Below are 25,405 nucleotides of genomic sequence, written 5' to 3' on the forward strand. Positions count from 1 at the left end.
ACACACACACACGATGTTACTTGCAAACTGCAAATCAAAAAATTACAACATTTAATATTTGTTAACGGTTTTATTGGAATCTCTTGATAGTTTTGCAAACACAGTTATGGCAAATATCGGCTTCAAGATATACAGTTTGTAGTAGGAACTCATTTTTTTATTTTATTCACGCTGAAGGATATTCATGTACTGTGGATAGTTGCTGACAAATATTGTACAAAGCATTGGATAGAAAATGTATTTTGGGATAAAAAACAAACTGGTGCTATTAACAGGAAATGCTGCTCTGACCTCGGACAAGGCTGTGGAGATATGGCTTAGTCTCAATATACTGGACTAATGTTTGTTAAAAACAAAATAGAATGCTGTGGCTCCATTACAACTGTAACAGTCAAATAATCAGTAAATTAGGACAGAAAGCGATGGTAAATCGATGGTAAACTACGTACAGTGAGCTCCAAAAGTATTAGGACAGTGACACATTTTTGGTTGTTTTTGCTCTGTACTCCAGCACTTTGGATTTGATATGATACAAATGATACAATGACTGAGGTTAAAGTGCAGACTGTCAACTTTACTTTGAGGGTATTTTTATCCTTATCTGGTGAACCGTTTAGAAATTACAGCACTTTTTGTACATAGTCCCCCCATTTTAGGGGACCAAAAGTATTGGGACAAGTTCACTTATGTGTATTGAAGTAGTCAAAAGTGTAGTATTTGGTCCCATATTCCTAGCATGTAGTGATTACATCAAGCTTGTGACTCTAAAAATTTGTTGGATGCGTTTGCTGTTTGTTTTGGATGTGTTTCTGATTATTTTGTGCCAAATAGAAATTAGTGGTAAATAATGTATTGTCATTTTGGAGTCACTCTTTTTGTAAATAAGAATAGAATATGTTTCTAAACACTTCTACATTAATGTGGATGCTACCATGATTACAGATAATCCTGAATGAATCGTGAATAATGATGAGTGAGAAAGTTAGACGCACAAATATCATACCCCCAAAACAATGCTAACCTCCCCTGTTATTGTAACGGTGAGAGGTTAGCAGATCTTGGGGGTATGCTATTTCTGCGTCTGTAACTTTCTGACTCATCATTATTCACGATTCATTCAGGACTATCCGTAATCATGGTAGCATCCACATGAATGTAGAAGTCTTTCGAAACACTCTATTCTTATTTACAATAAAAGTGACTCCAAAATGACACAAAAGGTGCTGTAATTTCTAAACGTTCTAAATGGTTGAAAATACCCTCAAATGAAAGCTGACAGTCTTCACTTTAACCTCATAGTCATTATATCATTTCAAATCCAAAGTGCTGTAGTACAGTCAAAACAATAAATACAAATAAAAATAGTCACTGTCCTAGTACTTTTGTAGCTCACTGTACGTCCATGTCCTTGCACAGAGATAAATGAATGCTGTAAAGGTTGAATAATACGCTTTTTTGTATAGAATATATTGGAATTTAAAGTCCTCTCGGTTGTTATTCTATATGCAAACTGTAAATGAGATGGTGGGTGGAAATGCCTTTGTACAAATGCATAGTGTTGTACTGTAGTAGGATGAGCAGATAGCCACTAACTTATTTCTGTGCAAGGCAGCAGGCCATATACAGTATAAATTAAATTGGGAGCACTGCAAAACCTGAGACAAGCCAACTAAACCTGTGAACAGTCATGATGCATCCATATCTCAATGATACAAATAGTTGTTTCTAGAAAGCCCAGGGTAGCACGGTTTGGGTTCTATATTATCACCAGTATCGGAGTCAAATTAATTTAGGTTTCAGACTTTCAGTCAATCCACGAGTTATACCCCAATGAGCCTTTTCCTCCAATTCAAATGGTATGTCCAGATTATTTCCTAAATGGATTGGAAGTGGAATAAAATTAATCCCAACTGTGGTGACCACACCAACCTGTCTTTCACAATGTATCTGTGTTGGAACCTTAATATCTGATCAAACTGAAGAGGCAAGAATATTTTCAAGCTACATTATTTCAGCTTTAATCGTTTTTTTTTTGATTGCTTGATTTTAGTGTGGTGCTATTAAATCACATAATATCGCCAAGGGTTTGGGAGATAATCATGTCAACAGCAAGAACTCATTGATCCATAGTTTGGTACTGTGTCTACTCTCTGTAACAAAGAAATGAAATACTTTTGCCTACTTATTTTCTTAGTCACATTGAAATAAAATGGAAAATAATCGTACAAAACAATTCATAATCAGATAAACAGTTAACATTATGTTTTCAGGAAGAAGAAAAAAAAAGATGACATTTCTGTTCTTTCTCTAACATTCAGGTAGTAAAATGTATGTCACAATGTTTGGTACTTTCATAACTCACTCTAACCCGTGGCTTTTTTGTAGCCTGGTCCCAGATCTGTTTGTGCTGTCTTGTCAACTACTGCCAATCATTATCATGTTTGGCATCACAATGACTGGCAGGAGTTGACAAAACCGCGCAAACAGATCTGGGAGCAGGCAAGCTTTTTTTTATGTCATCCTTGTGCTGTTTTTTTCTATGATCCAAAACGACAATATAACTAGTGGGAGCCACATTAACTGCAGATATTCCAACAAAGGAATAATCCACTCAAAAACGATATATATTAAACCATTTTCATTAGTCCACTGTTGATACAGTCTCAATGTTTTGCATGTCAGCAGTCAAGTTTTCAAGATATACGTTTTTCAATAAGCAAAGTGTAACATGACACATCATTATGATGATTCAAAACGCATCATTATGATGTGGCAAGTTACACTTTTTGTGCTTTCAAGACAACTGGGAACTCAGGAAAAAAACTAGGTCAAATCATGATGTCAGTGATCTTCAAGTTAGAAAGTCTGAGCTCTAGAAAGATGCCAGAGTTTCTGACTTGGAATTCCGAGTTGAAAGACCGTTCAAAACTATTTTTCACACAGTCTGAGCTAGTCCCCCTCTGAGTTCCCAGTTGTCTTGAACGCACTGAAGTCTGAGATTTCAGAGTTCCCAGTTGATTTGAATGCGGCATTGAAAACTTGACTGGTAAAGTTTTTTTTTTTTTTTTTTTATGATTAACTGGACTAATGAAACAAATACCAAAATATAGTTTTTGACCGGATTATTCCTTTAAAGTATCAATGTTTTTTACGCTACTCAAACATAATGACTTTCTGTATTATTTACAATATATACTGTAAAATGTTAAATCAGGTGAGATAAAAAGGCACAATTTTCCCTTCTTAAATACAATGTAAACATCTCATCAAAAAAGCATGCATAAACATTTCACTTTACAAAAAAAATCTGTTTTTTATTTTTAGATAGACAAAGTACTTAAATATTGTTTCCAGCAAAATATAATTCTTTCAAAAATACTTTTCCCATTCGGCCTATGAACCTTTTTTTGACACTTATTTAAAATAAAATAAAGGCGGGGTTAAAGGGCAGCAAAACAGGTATAGAAAGAATAGCAGTTCTTTACAGCGTGTCTTTAGGGTCCATCAGTTCACAACTTCAACACAGCAATGTACAAAAGGGACAAGGAGGGAGAGACTGCAAAATGAGACCGTTTAAGCATAGGGACTGTTTTTCTTTCATCGTGATCCTCCTGCCATTGTCTGTTCTATACGTCCAACTCAACAAAGTAGAACCCATAGTGAAACACAACAGCACCTTAAAGCGATAGTTCACATTTTGAAGTGAACTATCCCTTTAACCTGTAGGCCTTATTCATGCAGGGTCCCTCCATATATATTCACATTTAGTTATTATCAACCAGACATACAACATTCTAGCTGGGTTAATGCCTCAATTGTCACATTATCTCTTCTGTACAAATCTAATTCAGGCAAATAGGATATGCTGCATAATCCTATAGAACGTAGGAAAACTAACAATGCCCTCGAAAAAAGCGGATCAACTTTGATCGTGCTTGCCAGGAAAAAAACAACCACACACACTCACAAATGAGGCAGAACGATCGAACCAAACGCCCCCTCTGTTTTTCTTCTCGAACGACACTCTCTCACTATCTCTCACGCTATTCAGTAGCATCATAGTGTTCCACAATGGTTAAGCATTCAGTCAATCTGGTGTGAAACTAGTAAGAATCAGACCTGGGTTCAAGGACTATTTGAAATTGTTTCAAATTCTTTAGCTGTGCTTAATTGAGCTTCAGTTTTGCAATGGAACCAATAGAAAAGTCCCAAAAAGTACAAATCCCACCCACCTGACAGTCCAGGCAGGCTAAAGCAAAGTAGTTTGAAAGGTTTCAAATCATGTTTGAACCCAGGTCTGGTAAGAATGGTCCAGATGACTGGCCATACGTCTAGAGTTGGCCCAAAGACAAGATGGACAACACAAAATCAGGACAGGTGGCCAATGCAATGAGTCAGTCATTTATCAGCAGTATCAACATGTACTTTCAAAACAGTTTCTGTACAACAGTGGGAAAAATGTGACTGTAACCTAAGCAAGTACCATTACATTTCCTGTATGTATTTTCCGCTTGCCGGGTAAGTTTGAATACATTATGCATTTACTGAAAGCACTGTGACTATAGAGTAATGGCATTTTCCAACATCAACATCATACAGTATGTTTGAAGGTTGTTATTGTATCTAATCATGGTTGGGGAGTTACATGTCATCTGATTACTAAATAACTGCAACTGTAATCAGTTACTTTACCTTTGAAAAACTAGATGATTACTTATTGGAATTCAGAAAGGATGTTTGTGAAAAAAATACATGACAACACCTTTCTGTTTTCTCAATGAGAAAGGCGCAAGTTTACGTTTGTTCCACCTGAGCGGGTCTGACCACAAGTCGGAAACCACTGATGACACACCAAATGCGTTTGATGGATTATTTTTGTCGTTTTCTAATGTCTCTTAAGGGGAAAGTAATCAAAAAGTACATGAACGTAATCAGATTACATTACTGAGTTTGGGTAATCCCAAAATTACATTACTGATGAACATTTTGAACAGGTAACTAGTAACTAACAGATTACATTTAGAAAGTAACCTACCCAACCCTGTATCTAATGCTGATAATTGTACATGTGTTAGTTACCAGAAAAGTGTTATTCATCTGCTTTGCGTTTACAAAAAGAAGCACCTTAGGTGTAAAATGTCTGGCTTTAAAAAAAAAAAGAAAACCTTTGCAACAACACTCTTACAAAATGCTTTATTATTATTTCTGGAAACGGTAGATAAGTGTCGGTTGACTTGGCAAAGGGCGCTGGTTTGGATGCACTGTGAGTAGGTAGAAATAGACCAGGAAATGGGTGCTCTGATGTTTTCACAACCAATGGCAATTATACTGTATAACTCAGGGGTTCTCAAAGTGGGGTCCATTGCAGGGGGTCTTTTTATTATTAAAAAAGACTCCCTGTTCTTAACCCTGGGCAACATGGGCCTGGGAGGCTCACAGGGATATTGGTATCCACAGTACTCCACCAATTATACATTTTCCAACTTTAATTGTTCTTGTATTCCCCAAAAATGTTTTTATATGCACTGTAATTCAAGCTTTAAAACTGCCAGTTTTTCTCTCTGGCTCATATCCAAATGTGTAGAATTTCAGGATATTAGCTTTAAAACTGCAACAACAACAAAAATCATCCCCATGACAAAATGTGTAGAATTGCAGGAAACTATCTTTAAAATGGCAACATTTTCTCTCCGATGCCAAGGGCCTTTAAAATGGTCCTTCCCAAGGCCCAAGACTTGGTTCGTCCAGCCGTGCACTGCCAAAGTCATAGTTAAAATCCTTGTATGCTATTTTTAACTCACTTGAGTTGTGTTCTGATTATGAAGGGGTTCCTGATGAATTTGCTATCAAAAAAGAGGTCCCCGGCCCCAAAAAGTTTGAGAACCCCTGGATATCTAACTGGGTGTACCGCCGTCAAATGCGTTACGATGTGAGGGAAAGTCATATTGTGAATCCATCAGGTTTTTCCATACTCCCGCACCTATTTTGGATGGAATTCATCTATTGACAAATGTTGCATTGTTAATCATCTTCATATCAGAAAGCCTTCACATATGACATGGGAGATTTACTTTTAACTGTTACTCAACTTTCTTCACACTGGATCACACAAAACACCATACTTTGAAAATTCTTCATTCTGAAGTTTTTGCATATTATTAAGAGTTAAGTTTTTGATCGTTATACAACGCTATAACAATTTGAGTAATGTGGGCATTTGGGTGTTGTAATACACACCACTACAGAACCAAAGTAGAATTTGTTAGCTTTTTATGCAACTATTCAGTTTGTTAAGCATGTATAGCCCTTGGAGCATGTTCAAATAGACCTTGATCCTCTCACAGAAACCCTAGATTTAGTCTTTGTCATGGAAAAAGTATATGTTGCCATGTAACCTAATGACAATACACTGCATAGCAACATCTAAGAATTGTTTTCCATATTGTCAGAGTAGTAGTACTAGTATCCATGAATCAATGCAAAAGCACAGTTATCATTTGACATTTTTCAGGAGGCTAAGATGGCGTTTGTTACTGTCTATCTGTGTGCGTGCTGCATTACTGTACGCATGTGTGTGTGAACGTATGGACTGTAGCGCAACCAAAAAAATGTATGGCTTCGTATCCATAGAAAAACATTGTCATCATCATCGTCTTTGGGGGGGGGGGCCTAAGGGTCGGGATGCTTCTTTGTCACATTTTGAAAAGTCCTCCTCAGTGCGTTTTCCTTGGCGCCGAGATGTCACTCACTCAGCGTCACCTCTCTAACCAGCGGACGGAGACTGCAGTTTAGTGGACTCAACTTCCTACTTCCTCAATCTCACTTCCTGCCCCTCACGTGTCACTTCCTGTCCACTTCCTGTCCCATTTCAGAAAGTGGAGGGGGCAGCAGACCGACTGCCTGGCATAGTAGTTAGGCCACTCCTAAGGCTAGGGTCCTTCCTTCCTCCTCTCCCACTCCTCCCCCTCTCGCTATTTCGTTCTCTCTCTTTCTCTCAAGGACTCAGTACAGTCACTTCTTGTGGAAGTAGAGGGTGTGTGTGTTGCCCGACTCCACCTTTGGTATCTGGTCACTGATTATCTCCACCAGCATCTCTGGAAACTCCACCTTCAGAGCCTGAGACTCACGGAACGTGTAGAAACAGAAGTCTAGCAGGTTCCCCACCAGCTAGAGGAGAGGGAGGGATCAATCAATACCATGTTATTTGTCACATGCTTCGTAAACAACAGGTATAGACTAGCAGTGAAATGCTTACTTATGAACCTTCCCAACAATGCAGAAAGATAAATGTAGAAAAAATAACACAAGGAATAAATACACATTGAGAGGAGATGAAGGAGTAGAGTTATATTGGGGAGAGAGCGGGAGGGAGAGAGTTGTAGTTTGAAAGAATCCAGCTGTGTTTGTATAGAGATTTCATTGGCTTGTCATGAATTGTGAATAATACACTTAGGTGATAGTGCCCGAGAAGCCGGTGTTTGTTGGATATATTGGCACAGGTGTTGTTACATTAACTTCGACAAACCGTGCCAATATTTCCAACAAACACTGGCTTCGAGGGCATTATCACTTTTATACAAGGGGTTACCAACATATTCAAATAATGATTGACATATTTTAATTAAAACGTTATTTTGATTATTTATTCATACTTAGTTCGTTCGTTCTAAATGTTCCATTGCCATACTGGCTGGCAACGTTCTTATCCCTTGCTTGCTAGCTAGCCAACTACGGTGAATTTACAGTCACGTCAAAAAGTAGCTGCATTTGCTTAAGCTGTTTTCTAGTGGCATTTATTTGGATACATCCATAACAATGAGCTAATGGGGCGCGATTTCGCCTGACATAGAGAATGTGCTCACTCGTCAGGACACTGTTGTTCAGACAGAGGAGCTAGCCAACAACACAGCTACAGTAACACAATCACTTCAAACTGAAGCTGGAAAGACCACAAATTAGCTGCGTTTTGTTTTAACTTTTTTTCAATTGACATTTTTTTGGTATATATCCATAAAAATTATGCCAGCTGATTCATGATTTCGACCGGCTGAGAAACTCTGCCTGCCTTTCTGTCTCGTCCCGACTCCCGACAAATTCAATACTATGGGACAGCAGGAGATATTGAAACAATGTTGCAAATGTCAGAGAGACAGACAGCAAGGTTTATACAAATCTCCGCTGTTGAAAAAACGAAATGTTAGTCTAAAAGAAATGCGAGATAATGTGTAGATGCTTTTTATAGTGGAGATCAAGTTTATAAAGTGCCTGACTGGGTTGATGAGACAGTGGATTGCGTAGTCAGATGGAACAGTATAAATAGGCATTTTAACGTCATAGATTTAGCTGGTGGTAACTTGTGGAATAGACACCGGCTGGAATGCGGTTTTAACCAATCAGCATTCAGGATTAGACCCTCATTTCAATCACACCTCGAAGCCAGTGTTTGTTGGATATATTGGCACAGTTTGTCGGCTCTTGACTTAGTCTCGGGCCTAACAACACCCGTGCCAATATATCCAACAAACACTGGCTTCTCGGGCATTATCACTTAATTATTAATTATTAACGGGTTACCAACCAATTCAAATAATGATTGACTGTCACCCGTTGTATAAAGTACAATCAAAGCCTAATTCTTGGAAGTTAGGGTTAACTTTGTGCCCTGGGAAACCTTGAATTGGCATTCCCCTTTTCTGACTGTGTGTGTGTTCAGTTACCTTACTGTATCTTTATTCAGAGTGATACCACATACCGTAGCCAGATCCTTAGGTTAACTTTGTCATGGCATTGATATGACTGTAATTGTTTGTCATTTGTTGGGGGTCACGACTCAAATTAGTCTGACTTACCACTAGGTGGTGCTAATGATTCTAAATAGACTATACCTCCTCTTCTACATAGGGCATCGTTTCCCAAACTAGGGGTTGCCTGACTTGAAAATGGGGTCGCGAGAGAAACTCTGATTTAAAAATAATAATAATTTGGAACTTGGTTCATAGAACCAGGGTTACGTCAGTAGTCTCCGGTAGCTGCTAGATGTGGTTGTAATAAACAGAGCAGTTTCTGTTTTCTTCCTACAAATATGTCTATCTTTTGAACGGTTTAAGCTACAAAATATTATGACCCCATCACTGAAGGATAAGACTCCCAGGAACACATATGTGTCCACAATGCCCACAAACCGTGCAGGACTCATTAGCACAGAGTGGACAAGACCAGGCACTAAATCAGACTGCGGGAAAAAGAACATCATCAACGACTATGTTCTTTTCTACATTGAAGATGCCTGATGATCTTCTGAACTTCCCAATATCTTTCTGATGCATTTCAATCACTTCAAACCATACTTCCTTCAAAAGTATGGTTTGACAGACTGATTTGTAATAGACTGTTATAGCCCCAATGATAAAAGTAAACGTAACTTTTTTTACATGGTTGGATCATCAAAAAAGTTTGGGAACCCCTGAGTCATAGGATCATCTGCATTTAGTAGCCTACTCAATCACTTCACTCAATCAATCAATGCTGTCCTCTGATGTCTAGTCTTGTACATTTTTTATCAGGGACTTTTTCCATTTGTGAGATGTGAGTATTTTTTCATAATGCTTCCAGCTCCTAATGTTTCACCACATGCTAAGTTGTCCTTGCATAACCCCTACAGTCAGTGCGTTCAGTGCATTTAGTTAGGGGGACAGTTGTATTGACCCACCAGGCCACCACTGTGAGCCTGGAACATTGATTCCCTCCATGTTCCATTCATTCACCAATACAGGGCAATCTCTGCCCATTCCAAAATAAACACCCCTTAGGGCTAGTCATTGGAATGCAATAATCTTTTGTTATTTCAGAGATATTCCCTTACTAACATTGTTAAACTCCAATCATTGAACTTGCCTTGTGCATGCATAGCATAGAGAAGGCTTGTTGACGGGACTTGGCATTGTGATGTTGTGCTGGGTACAGTGCGTGTCGTTATGGATACAGTTCTACAGTGATGTGGGTCCATTGCTTACATCATGCATGGCGTCCAGTAGCTTGGTGAGCTGGAAGAAGCGCTGCCACGTCTGTCCAGAGTTGTTGGTGGCCTTGCCCACAGACCTCCTCAGCTCCTTGATGTAGTTCACCCTCATCTCCTCAAACGCTGCCTGGTTCTTCAGACCCTCTTTGGGAACTGGAGGGGCGAGAGTAGAGAGAGGAAGCCAAAAGGAAGTATTGATGAGAGGTGTAAGCAACTAGCCTACATAACACAAGACAAATGTATTGTACAAGCAGATGGCAGTTTGACCTGAACTTGACCTTACTGAGAACATTTGATTTGATTTGAACACAAGGGCACCTATCATACAGCTTACAGTTCTAACCATGACATAAGGTGTCATAAGCAGTCATAACAACAGGTATTTTAATCAATGACCGCTCTTACTCTTTTTACCATTATTGTTGACAGCCACATCAACCCTTTGTCACTTCGCCCACTCATTCAGTACATGGTAGTCGTCCTCTTTTTTCAGTCAAATCACTATCTAAGAGCGTGACGAACATATTGAAACAGGGTTTAATGAGATGAGGGGACAGACATGATTTCACGTGAGAAATTAGATGAAAGAGCGAGCGAATGTGTGTTCTCAGGATGGATACAGATATCCTCTCCATTTCTCCCTTTCTAAATCTCTTTCCCCTTAGCTCTCCTCTTTCTCTCTCTCTCTTCTCTCCCTCTCTCTCTCTCCCTCCCTCGCTCATATCTCCGTAGAGGACAAACTAACGGCGATATGGCTGCCTGCCAACCTCATCTTAAATGACATTCAGCGTCTGGCTGGCTAACTGATTAAGAAACACCTCGTCTCTCAAAGAATGTCTGTCCCTCAAGTCTCCCAACAAAAGCGCCTCTAATATCTTTCTTGTACTGTAGGCCTACAGTAACACTTCTAATATACACTGTGTTGTAACGAACAAAGTGCTGCAGGTACTGTTTTCAATCTAACCAGCACTGTACCTTTATCACTAGTAGCCTACAACCCTGCCACTGCTTATATCACTGTTGCACAGGAGGTTGGTGGCAGCTTAATTGGGGAGGACGGGCTCGTGGTAATGGCTAGAACGGAATAGGTGGAATTGTATCAAATGCATGGATTGGTGTTTGGTTCCATTTACTCCGTTTCGGCCATTATCGTGAGCCGTCCTCCCCTCTGCAGCCTCCTGTGCACGGTTAATTATCATAGCTGCTACTACTACAGTATATTGTCATAGTACATAGTAACCTACATTATTATGGTAATGCAGAGATACAACAAGTTATTCAGACATATATCGAAAACAGGTCTATAGGTCGAAAGATGATTGTTTAGTTTTATTAAGTGCAGTATCACGGGACAGTGTTAGTTATGTACTACACACACACACACACACACACACACACACACACACACCCTGTTGGCACACTAAGGCAGGTGTGTCCTAGCTAATGTTGACGTGTTGGTAATTGACTAAGCAGCTTTAGGTAATGATTACCTGAAACCAGAGCAACCAACTGTTCCAAATGACACACTTTAAAGTCTAATTGACATCTGGTTTCATAGGGAGAAGGCTGACACACCGTAGCCCAGGTTAGTAGGCTACCTGCCTGGCTGGTCCCAAATCTGTTTGTGCTGTATAGCCAACTCCTATGGTCAGAATAATCATGCCGCACAAACAGGTCTGGGATCAGTCTAGGACCTGCCCGGTCCCAGATCTGATCCAAACATTACATGACAATGACCATAGCAGTTGGCAAGAAAGCACAAACAGATCTGGGATCAGTCTAGGACCTGCCTGGTCCCAGATCTGATCCAAACATTACATGACAGTGACCATAGCAGTTGGCAAGAGAGCACAAACAGATCTGGGATCAGTCTAGGAGGATAGGCTACCTGCCTGGCTAGATCCTTCTGGTGTCACAGCGTGGCTCGACCTGCCTCACAGTGGTACACTAATAACAAGCTGTTCTCCTTGTACTGTTTCTATGGTCAGTTTTGATACCTTTTAAAAAATAAAAAGCTATTTTTGGGGTTGCCTATGGCTGAGTTGAGGCACTGTTTTGACCCTTGAGGCCTGCATTTGATATACAGATGTAGGATCTTAATTTGATCACCCTGTTACAGGAGAACTTTCATGCTATGCAGAACATTTGAAACTTGAGGTTTAAAAAAGCTTTTGAAGTTTGTTAATTCCATTTAGAAATTCAGACTTGATTTGCTCTTGTGTTTATCAACCACTACAACATTGCAGGGCCGGCGTTATGGGCGAGCCTTAGGGGACCTGGCGCGCCCTACCGTACCTCCTTGCCCGTCCAAATAAAATACTGAAATATTAATAATTTATTTAACTGAGACGCACACACTGACAGAAAGACTCAATCTCGAGATAAAGCATCCGAGCGAGCGAAACAGCGCCCCTCTGTCTCCGTATGTGTAGACCATGTATCTGATACTGTCTGGACAAAAGGAGTATGGCATGTCATACTTTTTTTAAGCTGTGGATTGTTTTAAATCACAAATGCATAGGCCAATGCCTATTTGAGAAGACAGCAATTTGGGGAAGCTTGCCCATTGGCAATAGGCCTTGCTGATTATTAAGTTGCAGCTGTCAATGAAAATTATCTAAAATGTGTGAAGATAATGTTTCTTGAGTATCATTTAAAATGTTGAGACAAGAAGAAGGGGATTGTGGCGAAGATATGGGCGTCTCTCTCCAGAATGCACTCAGCTCTCCAGAATGTGTTCCGCTGTCTCCTGCACATTCATTGTTTCATTGTGTGAATTGTTTGCCCTTTGATTTGATTATTTTTATCAATTCACCATTACATATGTAACCAGTAGGTCTAGTAAATGTACCGTTAATCCCCGTCATTTGGTTACATTCACTTCTGTTAATGCATGTATTACAGTCATTTACCATTCTCATTCTAAGAGTGGAAACGTTGTTTGCAGAGTTCACAAACTGCTACACTTGTGAGAAAACAGTTTTGGTTTATTTCATAAACATAATTTAGGAGTCCTGTCAATTTTTTAATTGTCTTTTGTTTGGAGTGCTCCATGTGAGCAATGAGCATGTGGGTGGTTTCTCTGTCCTGATAACGTTGAGGGAGCATGCACGCCTGAGCATACCAACCTGCTGAGTTGATACAATATTGCATTTCACTAGCGATAGGTCAAGACATGTAGAAAGGGAGGCGGAGTATAGAGATTAATACGATTGAAAGAACCTGAATTTTCATCAGGATAATTTCTACTGTTTTTATTTGTTGGTTTTAGGCCTATGTATTTTACTTAGTTGACGATGGAAGTTATAGCCCTACTGCTGCATTGGCCTATAGGCTATCTCTGAGTTCCATGCACTCATTTCTTTAGCCGCCAATGGATCACGGTGTATCAATGTGTCCATATGACAAAGGCTGGTTCTCTTGCATTAGTTGAATTGTAACTTTTTTTATCCCTTTAATTCAGATTTTTATGATTAACCACGTGCCAATAATTTTGAAAAACCGAAAACGTTATTATTGAAATTTAACTGTTTCACAAAAATGTGCATATAAAACTCATCCATAACTGACACGCAGATCAGTAGAAATGGTAGGATAAAGCTTCCCCAAACTTGAAACTCATGAGCTGCCTATGGTCTTTACTAATACACCCATTAACACAATTTAGAAATCAAATGCCCGTCCAACTGATTCGCTCTGGTGCCGGCCCTGCAACAATGTCCATTCATTATAATCCACATAATAATTCACATTTCCTGTTGCTGCAGGATTATGTTTTCCTGCTGAAATTAAGATCCTACATCTGTACTGTACTCCGTCTGTAGTAAATGTGGTGCACCTGCAAGTAAACATTTAATTGTACTGTGTACACCATGTGTGTCCTGTACATATGACAAATACACTTGATTTGATTTCATGTTGAATTAGCCTAGTTTGAAGATTTGCATTTGAAGGCTTAACCTAAACCAACACATGGCAGACAGAAAGACACACCTGTTGATGCTGAGAGCCGTGTGAGAAAATACAGTTGACAGTACTTTTTGTTTCTTAGAACACACAGCCACAGGCAAGAGCAGGACCAGAGCCTGTCAGTTAACATTGCATCTTGGAGGAAATAGCTCAGCAAATGTCAATGCTCAGAGTCGTACGTACGCAGGCGCGACACACAGACGAAGACGCACACATGCACGCACACAAACCACACAAACAACACACACACACATGGAGACATGGACACAGTGAGAGATGCACACACACACACAAACACAAACCTAGTCTTGAGCCTAGCAGAGACCCAGAGCAAAATAATGACAAGGCAATAACCGAGAGCGCTCTGGAAAAGCATCAAGGCGAGAGAGAGAGGGATTCTGTTCTTTCTGTTTCGTGGCTTGTTTTGTGGCCCTTACTAACAGGAACATGCTAAAACCAGGGCCACATTTGGGCCCTTTGTTTTCGCCCCATTGACTCAGATAGTCCCTCATTTGATTCAGCGCTGGTTGGCATTTAGCATTTAGGGCCGGCAGAAAGTGTATGTGTCATTTAGGGGCGTAGCCAGCAGAAAGTGTATGTGTCATTTAGGGGCGTGGCCGGCAGAAAGTGGGGCAATTACACAACGGTAATTGGTTTAATGTCAAAAGAATGGGTTTTAGCTTGCCGGTACCCAACCCAGATGTGTCAACCAGGCCGTATTTCACACTCACGCACGCAAAGCCATATTTTTTAAGCAGCCGGGTTTAATAAATAATAATAAGCACCAAACGGAAGAAAATGGACTGAAATAGGGAGGGACTATCTACACCTGAACTTGTCCAATAAGACACTTGTTTTCATTTTCCATTGCAAAACCTTTTGCTACGGTGCTCCCTAATGAATATGACCCAGGATGTTCTATGAAACCCTCGTCTTTTTTTTATCTCCACAACCCAGAAATACATGCATTGCTCCTGCCTCCTGGTATATTCTGTACATAGGCTATATATTATATTGGGTGTCATTGTGAAAAAATCCAAACACACATGACATGGTAGACATGCAGCTTCCTGCTTTAGTCTTACCACCTCATACCTCACTGACAGTGTGTCTTGGCCTTGGTTCAAGCCGTGATATACCGGTTTACAAAAGGAAATGCAGGGTAATCAAATCAGATCAAATGAGTCCGGGTAGCCATGATTAGCTGTTCAGGAGTCTTATGGCTTGGGGGTAGAAGCTGTTAAGAAGCCTTTTGGACCTAGACTTGACGCTCCGGTACCACTTGCAATGCGGTAGCAGAGAGAACAGTCTATGACTAGGGTGGCTGGAGTCTTTGATCATTTTTAGGGCCTTCCTCTGACACCGCCTGGTATAGAGGTCGTGGATGGCAGGAAGCTTGGCCCAAGTGATGTACTGGGCCGTACGCACTACCCTCTGTAGTGCCTTGCGGTCGGAGGCCGAGCAGTTGCCATACCAGGCGGTGATGGATGGGTAGTTCATTAAATAAAGACTGCCATACAAATATGCCTGTATACTGTTCCCCTCCTAGATAAAACTTGATCCAGAAAGATATAGCATCCTGTCGCCGAGGAACCTTTAATAAAACAATGTGAAAACAGCCCCCTAATGAATAACACTCAGATTATTATTATCTCTCTGACAAATAAATCAGATTATAATAATGGATTATGGTTTATATAATGATTTATAGTGCTTTTTCTACTTGTTTTAGGGGTACCTCACATTATCCACCATTAGCGTAGCACCCACCTAGCGAGTGAGGCTAATGCATGTCAAGTTTAGCAACCATTTTATGACCAAATCATCCACCACAATATTTATTAGGGGGCGTTATATTACTGAGTATTGTTAGGAAATGACAGTTTAAAGGATAATATGTTTCCATACACTATCACTGTGGAGCTGAAGGGTTCATCTGTCTTTAGTAGATCAACACACCCATTCTGCAGGGTCTCATGAGACGCTGCATGGCTAGTGAAACCTTAGCCAAGGTCAAAGACGAAGAACATCTCCACATACAACAACTCTGTAAACACCTTTCCACAATAACTCATCACATTATCATTATCTCTCTTCATTATTTGGTGACAGTCTGTGCTCAAGAATATGGAGGAAATTGGTAGCTGGAAATGTTTTGTCTCTGCCTCGAAAGCATCAGATCTAATTGCACTGTTAGTCACAAACAAAAATCTTAAAAGAGGATGAAATAGCCTTTTAGAAACCTAAAAAGTAAACAACATAAAATGCATAGTCACTTCAGTATAAAAGGATTGAGACGCTAAAATGAGAACCTCAATATCATCATCCACAAGAAGCCCTGGGATGCAATCTCCAACAGACAGTACTAAAGCCCAACTCTAACAGATTCATACGGCCACATTAGATCAGTCAGATTGCCCTGAAACTGAGTTTCAGCACAGCCCTCAACACTCACTCTCTCTCTCTCTCTCTCTCTCTCTCTCTCTCTCTCTACCTCTCTCTCTCTCTCTCTACCTCTCTCTCTCTCTCTACCTCTCCTCTCTCTCTCTCTCTCTCTCTCTCTCTCTCTCTCTCTCTCTCTCTCTCTCTCTCTCTGTGTCTGTCTCTGTCTCTGTCTCTGTCTCTGCTCTCTCTCTCTCTCTCTCTCCATTTGGGCCAGGAAGTAGGAGAAAAACAGCAGGTTTTGGAGCGCTGCCCAGTGCTTGACTGGGCTTTATTAAGTACAGCAGGGCTCTTTGGAGAGGCTCCGGAGGATGAGGAGGGAAGAGGCAGCAACAACAGACGGACCGGAGAGCTCTCTCGTTCTTTCTGTGCTGTTTCTCTCTCTCTCCATCTTACTCTCTCTCTCTCTGTTTTTCTATCCTCTCTCGTTCTGTCCATCCTCTCAACACCATCCGACTTCCACTCCAACATCACTCCTGCTTTCAGATGAATTCACTGACACTCCGGTTATATCAGGCCAGTGTCAATGCCCTGTTCACCTTTGGGAATGCTTAGATTTTAGGGACTAAAATCCAAATTACACAAGTGTGTTATGGCACACATTTTTTTTGTGCATATCCCAACTCCTGAGTGGGGTCATGGCCAGGGTCGCCATTGTACAGCACCCCTGGAGCAATCAGGGTTAAGTGCCTTGCTCAAGCACACAGATTATTATTACTTTTATTACCTTTTGTCGGCTCCAGTATTCAAACCAGCAACCTTTTGTTACTGGCCCAACGCTCTAACCTCGAGGGATACCTGCCTTGCAGGTGAAGTTAAAGCAATATACAACTAAATTAGATGATAACGTAGTATTGTGTATTAAAGATATCATAGCTGCAGGAAGTAGTTTGGGGGTGGAGGTGCTACGGGGGCGGGACGGGGGGAGGGACGGGGTGGTGGTGCTACGACGGGGCGGAAGGTGGGGGCGGTGGAGGTGCTGCGACGGGACGGGGTGGAGGGACGGGGGTGGAGGTGCTGCGACAGGACGGGGGTGGAGGGACTGGGGTGGAGGTACACGATGGGACAGGGTGGAGGAGAGGGACGGGGTGGAGGTGCTACATGGGACAGGGTGGAGGGACTGGGGGAGGGAGGGGTGGAGGGAAAGTTGGCAGACGGACAGGGTGGAGACCGGGAGGGACGGGGGTGGAGGTGTTGCGGCGGGACAGGGTGGAGGGACGGGGAGGGACGGGGTGGAGGTGCTGCGACGGGACAGGGTGGAGGGACGGGGGTGGAGGGACGGGGGAGGTGCTGTAACGGGGACAGGAGAGGGACGGGGGAGGGAGGGTGGAGTTGCTCGTGGGACAGGGTGGGAGGGACGGGGTAAGGGTGGAGGGATCGGGGTGGAGGTGCTGCACGGGACAGGTGGAGGGACAGGGGTGGAGGTGCGACGGGGGAGGGACGGGGGTGGAGGTGCTGGGATGGGACAGGGTGGAGGACGGGGTGGAGTGTGGGGACAGGGGAGGGACGGGGGTGGAGGTGCTGCGACGGGACAGGGTGGAGGGACGGGGTGGTGGAGGGATACTTTGTGATTTTGACAATGAAGCCCTGTATTTACTTCTCCAAAGCCAGATGAACTCGTGGATACTATGTTTTTCTCTCCGTGCAGTTTGAAGGAAGTTGCTAACTAGCATTAGGGCAATTGCTAACGCTAGTTAGCGTTGGCTCGCGAAACTACCTCTAATAACTTCCTTCGTACTGTAAGCAGAGACATAAAAATGGAATCCAAGAGTTCATCTGACTCTGAGGAAGTAGATAAAGGGCTTAATTGTCAAAATCACAAAGTATCCCTTTAATAGTTAGTTATTTTCCGCTCTATTTGCTCTAACAACACTCCTAGCCAGGCTTCCATTATCAATCAGGCAGAAATCCATGGAAAGCAGAGTAGTGCTCCCTCCGGCTCCCCGTGAGACAACCCAGCATCCTCCAAACTGAGGCCCTGCCTACCTGACAAGTCTAATAAACATTCCTACAAATCCGCACGGCGGCAGTTCAAAGCAGAGCAGAGGGCTGAAGCCTGGCCTCCCGAAATAGCTCCCATAGCTGGCCTATGCAGCCTTGCCCTCCTGTAGCTCTGACTGCTCTGCCCTGGCTGCATTTACTGCTGGATGCCAACAAGAACCTTGTCCTTAGTTGCCATATGGTGAAAGAATAGGGGTGACTCACTCTCTCATTCTCGCTCTCGCTCGCTCTTTCCCTGTCCCGTGCTCTCTCTCTCTCTCGCTCACTCTTTCTCTCTCTATGTCCCGTGTGGCTCAGTTGGTAGAGCATGGCGCTTGCAACCCCAGGGTTGTGGGTTCAATTCCTACGGGGGACCAGTACAAAAATGTATGCACTCACTACTGTAAGTCGCTTTGGATAAGACCGTCTGCAAAATGACGTAAATGTCTCTCTCACACTGAGATTATTTTCTCTCTCTAACTTGTACTTTCTCTACAAAATGTACCTCTCACTCGATTGCGCTCTCTCTCTCTTCGGCACATTAGTGCCATGACAGGTTGCGTGCCAGAGGTATAGTATAATCATTGAATCCTGTAGTGTCACCCAATCCAGCTTGCCGTGCATACCTATAATGTATACTACTCCAGCTTAACATAGACATGTTATTATTGTTATTCCTTGGTTCCTGTATGTGTTCCAACTCCAAGGTCGGCAAACAAACGACAAGTGATCTACCTGTTATTTACTCTGTCAGTCTGCTTGTAGACTCACATGAGAGCCAGAGCCCCAAGTGGCTGATAGACACTACCTCACTGGAGCTAGCTGTTGATTGGTGCAAAACACACACCCCGTATAGACTCTCTTTTTCACATGCACACACACTGCAGTATGCACAAACTCACTTAGAGTTGGACGTTTTTTCTGACAAAGGAACTCACACTCCTCACTCCACACACCTTTAACACCTTCCCCTGACTTACCTGTGCTGAGCAGCAGCAGCACTTTCATGGAGAGGAACTCTTGGTAGGTGAGCTGCAGCCTGACAAACTCCTGGCTCACCTGCCTCATGCCCAGACACAGGTCGTACATGGCTGACTGCTGCATGCGGTCCCTGGAGGAGAGGGGGGAGAAAGGATGGTTGGTCAGTGCCTGAGGCGTATTGGTTCTTGCTCTCACTATACATTGTTGTAAGTCTGGTCAGTTTGTGCTGTAAGTTTAGACCTAAAAAATGACTGTTTGAGTGCATTCCCACTGGGAACACACTGGTTGAATCAACGTTGTTTCCACGTCAGTTCGATGAAATTACGTTGAACCAACGTGGAATAGACGTTGAATTGACGTCTGTGCCCAGTGGGATGGCTCAGTAAGCAGCCATAGCATTTACTGTATTGTGTCCAGCCAAACTAATCTCAGATGTCCATGAAATATAGCCAACATCCCCAAAACACGGTGACTCCTCCATGTACATTTCCCTATTTCCCACCATCCACCACACGATAACATACAAAATATTTGTATCCTCCCCCCTACACACACACACATACTACTGTGCCTCAACCCTTTGGAACATCTTTCCACATAGTTATTCTACTCGCTGAGATAGGATGAGTTGAAAGCCAAATTCCTCTAGAGTGCAGAACACTGCACACACACAGTAACACAACGCAGATGACTTAGCTGCTTCAGTACGCTGTCTAAAGGCTGGGAAAGACTTACTGCATCACCCCCGTCATGGTACATGAAAACACACACACACTAACGGAGTCGCATACACACTCCTTCCTAAACATACACTCACTCACACACCATATCAGAGAAGTTGATCTCAATCCTGTCAAAGTGCAGAAACAGCAACCAACAACAACGGGGCAGAGGAACAGTAGAATAGGTTGGGTCAGATGGAGAGGGAGAGCCAATGAGCAATGTGCTATGTGTTATGCAGATGCCGCAAAGCCCAGGGAATTATGGGTTTTGGAAGCCACCTTCTCTACTTTAAATCACCCATCTTGTCTAGTCTCGAATAATCAAATGCAAGCGGTGTGGCTCCACTTGAAAGGGAGTTCACCATAGGGCTGCATAGCAAATGGCACACCATGCCCTATTTAGTACACTACTTCTGACCAGAGCCCTATGGGGGTAGGGTGCGATTTCGGGTGCGATTTGGGACGCAGACCATGTGATACTACTGCAGAAACCGCATCGTAACACTAGGACAGAGAGGAGGGAGATTCTGCACTGTGGATAGAACCAGTTTTAACATTCTGTAGCAGAGTTGCAGCAACAAGGGAGAATGGGTGCATATGTTCTCATTATAAGCATAAAGCAGGTTTAAAATACTCATTAGTTTACTGTATGCGATGTACATCTGGCTGCATGAGGTTTGGTTTAGCTGAGTAAGTGTGTGTCTCTCGTTCTCTTTCTGAGTGTCTGACTGTATTTCTGTCTGTCTGACTTTGTCTATCTGACTAACTTATGAACATATGAAAAATGTATGTGTTTTAGGAGTAGCATTGTGTTGGAGTTCTGCAAACTGCATTTCATTATTTGGAGAACCTTGGGTCTGAGTATAAAAAGTCTCTACATATTTTGTCTGAAATCAATTTTGCTGAATCATTGCCCAAAATGAGAAGAATCCCACTGCCCCTGGTTTTTCTCTGTCCGGCTCTCACCGTTGCCATGGAGAGAGATTCAGGAAGCAAGAGCGAGGACTTAAAAAATTTAAAAATAAAAAGTGAGAAAGTCAGACTCACTTTTCACTTCTGGGAATATCCCAGAACAACTATGACTGTATAAAACCCACTTAAAATACAATAGTTTGTATTGTGAGTTGTTTTTCTTGGGGTCACTGGATATTATTGGCAAACATCTTGTTTATACCTCGTTATCTTCTGTCCTCTTGGGTTGAGAAGGAACTTTGCATGACCTTCTTGACCCTCCTCCTCTGTCAATCAGTACAGTTTAGGTCTAGATGTACCCACTACGTGCCCAAAAGTTGGAACAACTGTTTTGATAGAGCTATTGTAAGCTATAATCAAACATTGATGCATAAATTAAGTTTAAAGAGCCACTGAACACACCGATTGGCATGTGTATTTTTCTGTTGCTCATTAGAAAGACAAGATTTCAGTCTTGGAAGTGTGTTCCTGACTGATTACGCGTTTGGTTAAGGATGTTTGTCCCCGATGAGACACTGTCTCTATAGAGTGATAGACAGATTATATTCTCTACTCTATACGTCTCTATAGACCGACAGACAGATTAGTTTCTCTACTCTATACGTCTCTATAGACCGACAGACAGATTAGTTTCTCTACTCTATACGTCTCTATAGACCGACAGACAGATTAGTTTCTCTACTCTATACGTCTATAGACCGACAGACAGATTAGTTTCTCTACTCTATACGTCTCTATAGACCGACAGACAGATTAGTTTCTCTACTCTATACGTCTCTATAGACCGACAGACAGATTAGTTTCTCTACTCTATACGTCTCTATAGACCGACAGACAGATTAGTTTCTCTACTCTATACGTCTCTATAGACCGACAGACAGATTAGTTTCTCTACTCTATACGTCTCTATAGACCGACAGACAGATTAGTTTCTCTACTCTATACGTCTCTATAGAGCGATAGACAGGTTAGTTTCTCTATACGTCTCTATAGAGCGATAGATAGGTTAGTTTCTCTATACGTCTCGATCTCTACAGGGACATGCTATAGCCTTCCTCCTAACTGGGGACCTCGGCCTCATACCGTTATCAGTCACTGACACACTGCGGATAGGGGGGACACTAGGGTGACATGCAGGTTTCCTAGACAGAGCACTGCGGACAAACCAGCCGACATCCAGGCCATGCAGTAAATCCAGTTGGTGTAGGATACGTCTCATCGGGATTGTCACCCAGAATACCTGTACCATCTGTCATTCAGACAGGCTGCCCCACTGTAACTGCGTCACACACTTTCCAGGAGTTTCAGAGAGGGCTAAGTTCTTAGAATATATATCAGCAGCACATGTTTAGGAAGAAATCTACTGTAGGTAACTTTATGATAATGTATAGAATTAGTGAAATTATAGAATGTAACTTTCTAATTTGACATGTAATGACATTGTATCCAAACATACTTGGTCTTTGCAATGACTTCGGTATTGCCTGTCTTTTTGTGTGTGTGTGTCAGGAAACATTGTATTGAAGCCAACTATCAATTCCACTCCATCTGGGCTTAGTGCACTTTCCCCAGCCACCTGTAGGGGCCAGTATTCTCCCTCTGCCCTGCCCCTGTCCAGGTCCCATACCATTACCCTCCACTTCAATGCACCACAGCTCCAATAAGCAGCTGTCCTATATACATTTCCTCCTCCATTTGTTCCCCTGTTCAAATATATCAGAGCGGATCCACACGCACCATGAGCGCTCTTTTCACTCTGATCAACTGTGCTCTCAGGATCGAGGAGCCGTTTACAGGTACAAAAGCCTTTGCTTTTGGGAGCAGGTCAGAAGACACTGAGCTGGTTTTTCAAGCACGTCGGGAAGTAGGAGGAACTATAGACCTGTTCAAAACTTTAGATAACTTTTTGTTGTTGTAATTTACTTAACCTAGTAGACCAACTGTAACCATAGTCCTTTGTAGCTCAGTTGGTAGAGCATGGTGCTTGCAACGCCAGGGTTGTGGGTTTGATTCCCAAGGGGGGCCGGTAAGGAAAATGTATGCACTCACTAACTGTAAGTCGCTCTGGATAAGAGCGTCTGCTGCAAAGTAAAATGTAAATGTAACTTGGCCATACCATCATCTTTGTGTTAATACCCATTTTAGGGTCATATAACAGTGCTACTGCCACAGCACATAAACCCCTACTAGGAGGGATGGCTCAGCTAGTCTCACCGAACCCACAGATGAGTGTGTCTCTGAATATTGAATATTTGTAAAGTGTGGCGCATGGGATTAGGCACGAGTGGACAGACTTACTCGTTGAAGACGAGGTCGGGGGCAAAGTAGAGCATCTGTCCGTTTGTGTGTTTGTAGGACCTCCAGCTGAGACTGAAGGAGGACAGACACATCCAAGAATACTGGATAAGGGTGATTTGGTCCTCTATGGGCAGGCCCCGGAAACCTGGGAGAGAGAGGATCATTATTAATGTGATATGTTCCCGCATGTTTGATTTGGCAATGAAAGTCCCTGAATTCCACTGTTAATGAAGGCTATTGAATTGATGGGAAGGGAAACGGTGAGCAGTACTGAGTCTTACATTTAGTTCAGTAGATTCTGAGTAGTGATTGCAGGACAAATGACATACCTAGAGAGACAGAGGTACAACACCCCATGAGGCATTCACCCAATCTCTCCTCTCTCTCTCTCTCCTCTAATGAGGTTAGAGCACCAATATTTGTTCAGACATGAACAAACCGCTGCATTCACTCCGGGTTGGTTTACACAAACTTCTAAGGCTTCTTATTATTGGCCTGTTGTCTATGTTGGCCCTTAAATAGACTAGCAGCAAAACTGTCACTCCAACTCTCTATACAGTACATTACATATAAACTCTTCCTCATTCTATAATGCATAGTTCCAACGAGGACGCGAATGCTGCAACTGAAAGTGAGTTATCAGAGCTAGCTATTCAGGTTTGTATGTCAGTCGTCAGCAATGCAACCGGCCAAGCTCATGGATGTGTCACGGTATCAATTCATTGCTGAATTAGGGGTTGTATTGCTGGCTGCGCCTGTGGCTTTTTTAAAAAGGACTCAAAGCTCTTGATTTAAATGACTGGCTTACTGTACATCAATGGTGCTCCCTGGAAGATTCTATAGCTGGGTCTAAGATGATTATTAAAAGATTACCTTTTGGGTCGCCCATCAAAGTGCTTGAAGGCTGAAGACACTCAACAAGTCAATAGTATCTACAATGACTACAGTACAGGACGCTGCTCACAGCATAGATTAGGCTTCCTGTGTACTGTGTAACACTTAATAGTGGCACTGTATTGTCCAGTACAAGGCTTGTTCATAGTCTACAGCAGCCATGTAGCGCGAAGCAGTCTGCCTTATTAGCGCGAGTCTTCTGGAGTTGAGCTTCTGAGCTTTATTAGCAGAGCTAAGTCCAAAACGTTCAAAGTCAGAAAGAGAGAGAGACAGAGAGAGAGAAGGGGGAGAGAGAGGGGCTGGTTTCGACCTCCTGTCTGTCTGTCTTTCTATTTATACGTCCGAATAAGGCAAGCAGACACCCTGGAAGAGGTATCAAATATTTGCAATACAGCAAATTAAACAGCATCAAAGAGGTACCTGCGACTGTAAGCCTATAAGGCATCTTTTAAATATTTCACCAACTGACAGTTTTTAGGAACATACTCACCTCTTTAAAAAAAAACAAATGGTTGATTAAAGTACAATTTTGCATAAACGAGTTCGATTTACATTATTTAGGAAAGGCTGATTAATGTAAATGAGCTCTGTTTCCAAATCTTAAATCTTGATTAGATTTTGGCTTTAAATTGGATCCTATCGCTAATCTCATTAAAGCATTGCGGAATAATTTCCTAACGAGATCGTGAAAATTACTGCTGAATATATTCTGAAGGCGCAAATGTTAATAATACCACAGCATGTCAAAATATCCCTCGAGTATAAAATACATGATAGTGATTTCTCCTAACAGCCAATACGCCCACTCAAGAGATTTACCCACGTCTCTGCCCCGAAGCATTTTAAATGGAATAGGATCAAGTTGACTCTAGACATTTATCTGTTTAATATTTCCCCATCAAAGATATTATAGGAAAGGAAGATAACCCACCTAGCATATCTCATTCTCCAAGCCATCCAGAAATCCCCATGTCGTCTAACCTAAAAACTTGACCCAAACCATCAAACCCCATCAAAGATATTGGAGAAAAGGGAAACAACCCACTCTTAACTATATTATTCCAAACCCCAGGTTATCTCTCTAACCTGGAAGTACTTTGGCCCCCTTCACCAAAACCATCAAAGATAT

At 42.1% G+C, this 25,405-nt stretch overlaps 1 protein-coding gene across 1 annotated transcript; it reads right to left on the bottom strand.

Annotated features, from left to right (window-relative positions):
• Nucleotides 1-4,387: 4,387 nt before the first annotated feature.
• LOC123485895 (mineralocorticoid receptor-like) lies at nucleotides 4,388-24,596 on the bottom strand. The gene is made up of 5 exons (XM_045217024.1): nucleotides 24,256-24,596; nucleotides 23,383-23,527; nucleotides 19,390-19,520; nucleotides 10,014-10,171; nucleotides 4,388-7,167 (listed from the first exon to the last, which is right to left on the bottom strand). Exons 1-5 carry the CDS (start codon nucleotides 24,269-24,271, stop codon nucleotides 7,012-7,014), a joined length of 606 nt encoding a protein of 201 aa, XP_045072959.1. The 5' UTR covers nucleotides 24,272-24,596; the 3' UTR covers nucleotides 4,388-7,011.
• Between the last annotated feature and the right edge of the window lie 809 nt (nucleotides 24,597-25,405).

This window comes from Coregonus clupeaformis, unplaced genomic scaffold (genome assembly GCF_020615455.1).
Source record: "Coregonus clupeaformis isolate EN_2021a unplaced genomic scaffold, ASM2061545v1 scaf0893, whole genome shotgun sequence".
NCBI classification, from domain to species: Eukaryota; Metazoa; Chordata; class Actinopteri; order Salmoniformes; family Salmonidae; genus Coregonus; species Coregonus clupeaformis.

Coding starts and splice junctions, on each gene's coding strand:
- LOC123485895 (XM_045217024.1), bottom strand. Junction 19,521..23,382: donor CCCGACCTCGTCTTCAACGA/GTAAGTCTGTCC, acceptor CCTCTCCTCCAG/GGACCGCATGCAGCAGTCAG. Junction 7,168..10,013: donor TACTGGACGCCATGCATGAT/GTAAGCAATGGA, acceptor CCTCTCCTCTAG/CTGGTGGGGAACCTGCTAGA.